Here is a 5,272-nt window from a genome sequence, read left to right on the forward strand (position 1 = left end):
TCCTCCTTGTAAGCTCTTCCACACAAGTTATAACTCACTTGTGTAGTCATTGTTGAGACTTGCGTATGTCCCATTTACTTTGTGAGTGAGACAATTTATTGAGATATCATCTTATTCTGTGCCAAAATAGTGTCCAAAGTGTCAAGTTCTATTACTCCTGTCTTCATGGTTCTTTCAGAGGAATACAAGTACTAATTGTTGGCTACAATCTCAATCAATTTCAAAGCTTCTTTAATAGTCTTCATATGCATGGATCCTCCAGCTGAGAAATCCAATGTTCTAAAAGCATCAGTGAGTCCATCATAGAAGATTTAGAGTTGCATCCAATCAGCAAACATATTTAGAGGGCACTTTCTCAATATTTTTTTGTACCTTTTTCAAGCTTCATAGAGAAATTTTCTATCTTTCTGAATGAAAGTCTGAGTATCATGTTTCAGCTTTGTCAACTTCTGTGGTGGGAAGAACTTGATTAAGAACTTATTGACTAAATCATCCCATGTTATAATACTCTCCTTTGGTTGAGTTTCAAGCCATCACTTGGCTCTGTCCCTTACAGAGAATAGGAACAACATCAAGCGATAACCTTCAACAGAGAAGCCATTGGATTTGACTGTGTTACATATTTGTAGGAAGTTAGAGATGAACAAATTGGGATCTTCTTTAGGAATCCCACTGAATTGGCAATTTTGTTGCATCAAAGTGATGATTTGAGGCTTCAACTCAAAGTTGTGTTGCCTCTACAGTGGGCCTTACTATGCTACTCCCACAACTATTGCTTGTGGGGGGGGGGGTAACAAAGTCTCCAAGAGTCATCCTAGCATTGGCATTATTATTGTTGTTTGTCAAGCTTTCTGACTCCTTAATTTCTTCTAACAGCCTTTGATTTTGAGACTTCTTTCTCAATTGGTTGAGTGTTCTTTCAATTTCAAAATCAAAGAGGAGTGGTTTCTTGTCTTTATCCTGCATGCAAAATAGAAAAAAACAGAAAAAAGGTAGAATCCCCAACGTCAAAGTGAAAAAAGTTCTAGTGAGTAGCAAAAGAAAATAAAAAGGTCTAATTTAGAGAATCAATTAATGTGGTAGTTGTTAATCTCAATTAATCCCCAGCAACGGCGCCGAAAACTTGATGTAGAATTTTACAAAACTACAACTCGATAAGTGTACCGAATCGTATCAAGTAATATTATGGTGAGTGAGTTATCGTTCCCATGAGCATTAAGGAACGAAGCAATAATGATTAATTGATTATTCTAACTAGACAAATCAAATAAACAGAGGAATGAATGGGAAATTCAAAACATGTAACAAAAACCAATAAAAATGATGGTGAGAATGTTAAGGTTTTAGAGATGTTCACCCTCTAGAAAAACAATCTTTATGTTCATTTATTTGAAGCGTGCAATGATCAATCACAACAAATCACAATAAATCAAATTCCAATTCCTTGGTAATTCAATTTCTCTTTAACCTAATTAATCGTTAATTCTTTAGTCAATTATTTAAGAAAAGAGGTGAAGTGTAAATCTGATTTAATTTCAAATAAGATTCAAGAATAGTCCTTAGGTTGAATTATATGTCACATATCCAAGCTAGTCCTAAACAAGGAAAACTTACAAAAAAGAATAATTTTCAAAAGTTTTCTAATCCGAATTTTATGTCACTTATTCAAACTAGAGCAATTGAAAATCAATACGTGTCTCACATTCTTTGAAATACTATTCCTAGTTAAATAAAAAAGTAGTGAGAAATAGTTTTTAAGCTATTTCCAATATTACTTTTTCCAAAACAATATTTAGAATTTAAAATAGAGTTAGAATATTTTTCAACAATTCTAAATCTTTAGGAATGAAGAACGAAAACTCAATCATGAAATAGATCAAAGCATAAACCTCAAATAAAGTAAAACACTTAGATTAATAATCCATAAAAAAAGTTGAACAAAGCTCCTAACCTTAACAAAGGAGATTAGTTGCTCATGATGAAAAAAATGCTAAACTGTAAAGTGGTGTATTGTGATGTCCCTCCCCCAAAGTCTTCGGACTTTTTTTTTTTGAAAGGAAAAGCTCAACACACAAGTGGAGCAAAGTAAGACAAATACAAGAACGATAAAGACATAACAACACCTATATCATCTCTGGCATAGCCATCGACAATATGAGTTATTTACCACACCACTATGTAGCGCATAAAAATGATTGTTCCACATAGTCGCCAATTCCTGTTGTCTTACTGCGAAAAATGACATCATTTCGGTGTAACCAAATAATCCATATAACTGAGAAGAACCCAATTAGCCAATACTTGCACCTCTCTTTTCTCATCGGCACGGATCTCTAGCTCTTAAAGTGGTCTTTCAAAGTACCAGGGACAATCCACGCCTGTCTAAACGCCGAGAACCAAGCACACCACACCTGCCAAGAATACTCACAATTTATAAATAAATGTTGTATATTTCCAACATCTTTCTTACACAGTATGCACAAATTATCATTTTGTTGTACGATTCCCAATCTATTCAGCCGGTCTTTTGTATTGACCCGGCTCATCAATACAAACCACGCGAATAACTCCACTCGAGGCGGAACTAGGCCTTTCCAGATTGCGTTTGTGAACTTTTATCTCAGAAGCTCCTCATCCAAGGTCTCTTCCTGCAGAACCTGCACAAACGAATTAGTAGAATAAACGCCTTCCTTGTCAAATTTTCACACCACTCTATCTTGCACATCTGCTATCAATCTAACCGATTGCAAGACATGAAATAGTTGGTTCAATGTATCTGTCTCCTATTGTCATAGTTTCCTTCTCCATTGGAAGTGCCAAACCCACTCTATCCCATCCCATAACCCACAATCCCCAATTACTGATCCTTTTTGGTTTGAAATCAAGAAGAGTCTCGAAAAAGAGTCTTTCAGCATCCCCACTTGAAGCCATGTATCCTCCCAAAATCTGGTGGATCTTCAATCTCCTACTTCCATAGCAAGGCCATCAATCATCTTTTGCCTGACATGTTGCTCCCTTATTTGCACTTGACATATGTCCTTCCACAGACCACCCCTCCTTGGTAATGTCTGAGTTGACAACAAGTAATTTGGGTTCAAGTTATTGCAGGAGCATACAATCTTCTTCCATAAAGGACAGTCCTCCTTAGAGAATCGCCACCACCATTTAAACAGTAAAGCCGTATTATGGATCACCGTATCACCCACCCCCAAACCTCCTAGTTTCCTTAGTGCCTGGATCAACTCCCACTTCACAAGGGCCATACCAGGTCTACCATCATCCTTCCCCCAAAAGAACCTTCTTTGCAAGGAGATAATTCTTCGTGCAACCACATTAGGCATCTTATACAAACTCAGGTAATAAATAGGTAGGCTGTTAATTACCGACTTAATAAGTACCAGCTTACCAGCCTTACTAAGGATCTTTGCTTTCCACAAACTGAGTTTCTCCTCCACCTTATCTATAACCGGCTTCCAAGTTTTTACCAACCGCAAATTTGCTCCTAGGCTAATACCAAGGTACCTCACCGGTAGAGCTACCTCTTGACAACCTAGTGGCTGACACATCCGGTTAACCCACTCCTGGCTGTAGTTCACTGGTATCAAGTTAGACTTCTCAAAGTTGATGCTCAAACCAGACATTATTTCAGAGCACCTCAGAAGCCTCTTATAATTTCTCACTGTCTCCTCCTCCGACGGACAGAATAATATAGTGTCGTCAGCAAATTGTAGATGTGATAACTCTATATTATCCCTACCGACTAAGAGTGACAATATCTGACCATTTCTAACTGCCTCCTCGATCATCCTGTTAAGCACATCTACCACCAGCACAAACAAAAATGGCGATAATGGGTTGCTTTGACGTAGTCCCCTCTCCATTTTGAATGGTTTCGATGGAGACCCATTAACCAGAACAGAGATAGAATGCCGATGTAACACACTCTCTAACCCACGCCCTCCATTTTCTTCCGAAACCCATCTTCTCTAGCACAGTATCAATAAAGCACCACTTAACTCTGTCATAGGCTTTCTGAAAATCCAATTTAATAATCACTGACTCCTTCTTCTTCAATTTCAGCCATTGTACCGTTTCACATGCAATTAAAGCTCCATCATGTATCTTTCTCCCCTTCACAAAGGCACTCTGTGATTCCCCAACTAAGCCTGGCATTACACTCCTCATTCTTCTTGTCAACAATTTAGAGATAACCTTATAGACACACCTAATCATACTGATAGGTCTGAGATCTTTTATCTCCCTAGCCCCCATGAATTTCGAAGCCAAAGTGGTGCACGAAATTGTGATCTCAGGCAACGGCGCCAAAAACTCTGTACGCACGTCTTAATAAATCGTTTTTCATTCACAACTTCGATACAACTAACCAGCAAGTGCACTGGGTCGTCCAAGTAAGTGAAAGGTCCAGGCATGGCCGAATGGCCAGCCCCCATGACCTAAGAACCAGACGTCCCAAGATGTCTAATACAATAGTAAAAAGTTCTATTTATAATAAACTAGCTACTAGGGTTTACAGAAGTAAGTAATTGATGCATAAATCCACTTCCGGGGCCCACTTGGTGTGTGCTTGGGTTGAGCTTGAATGTTACACGTGCAGAGGTTCTTTCTGGAGTTGAACGCCAGGTTGTAACGTATTTCTGGCGTTCAACTCTGGCTTGTGACGTGTTTCTGGCGTTTAACTCCAGACAGCAGCGTAGAACTGGCGTTCAACGCCCTTTTACGTCATCTAAACTCGGCCAAAGTATGGACTATTATATATTGCTGAAAAGCCCTGGATGTCTACTTTTCAACGCAATTGAAAGCGCGCCATTTTGAGTTCTGTAGCTCTAGAAAATCCACTTTGAGTGCAGGGAGGTTACAATCCAACAGCATCAGTAGTCCTTCTTCAACCTCTGAATCTGATTTTTGCTCAAGTCCCTCAATTTCAGCCAGAAAATACCTGAAATCACAGAAAAATACACAAACTCATAGTGAAGTCTAGAAATGTGAATTTAACATAAAAACTAATAAAAAATCCCTAAAAGTAACTAGATTCTACTAAAAACATACTAAAAATAATGCCAAAAAGCGTATAAATGATCCGCTCATCACAATACCAAACTTAAATTGTTGCTTGTCTCCAAGCAACTGAAAATCAAATAGGATAAAAAGAAGAGAATATACTATAAATTCCAAACTATCAATGAAACATAGCTCCAATCAGATGAACGGGACTTGTAGCTTTTTGCCTCTTGAATAGTTTTGGCATCTCACT

At 38.1% G+C, this 5,272-nt stretch overlaps 1 protein-coding gene across 1 annotated transcript; it reads right to left on the reverse strand.

Moving 5' to 3' along the window:
• LOC107627507 lies at positions 2,958-4,272 on the reverse strand. Its single transcript, XM_016330335.1, has 2 exons — positions 4,090-4,272; positions 2,958-3,986 (listed from the first exon to the last, which is right to left on the reverse strand). The coding sequence occupies exons 1-2, from the start codon at positions 4,270-4,272 to the stop codon at positions 2,958-2,960; spliced, it is 1,212 nt and encodes a 403-aa protein (XP_016185821.1).

Source organism: Arachis ipaensis, chromosome B02 (genome assembly GCF_000816755.2).
Source record: "Arachis ipaensis cultivar K30076 chromosome B02, Araip1.1, whole genome shotgun sequence".
Lineage (NCBI taxonomy): Eukaryota > Viridiplantae > Streptophyta > Magnoliopsida > Fabales > Fabaceae > Arachis > Arachis ipaensis.

Bases quoted from the DNA above. Each gene is read 5' to 3' on its own strand.
- LOC107627507 (XM_016330335.1), bottom strand. From the start codon at position 4,272: ATGGGGGCTAGGGAGATAAAAGATCTCAGACCTATCAGTATGATTAGG. The intron at 3,987-4,089 runs GTACAATGGCTG...ATACTGTGCTAG, and splicing joins CTTTAATTGCATGTGAAACG to AGAAGATGGGTTTCGGAAGA.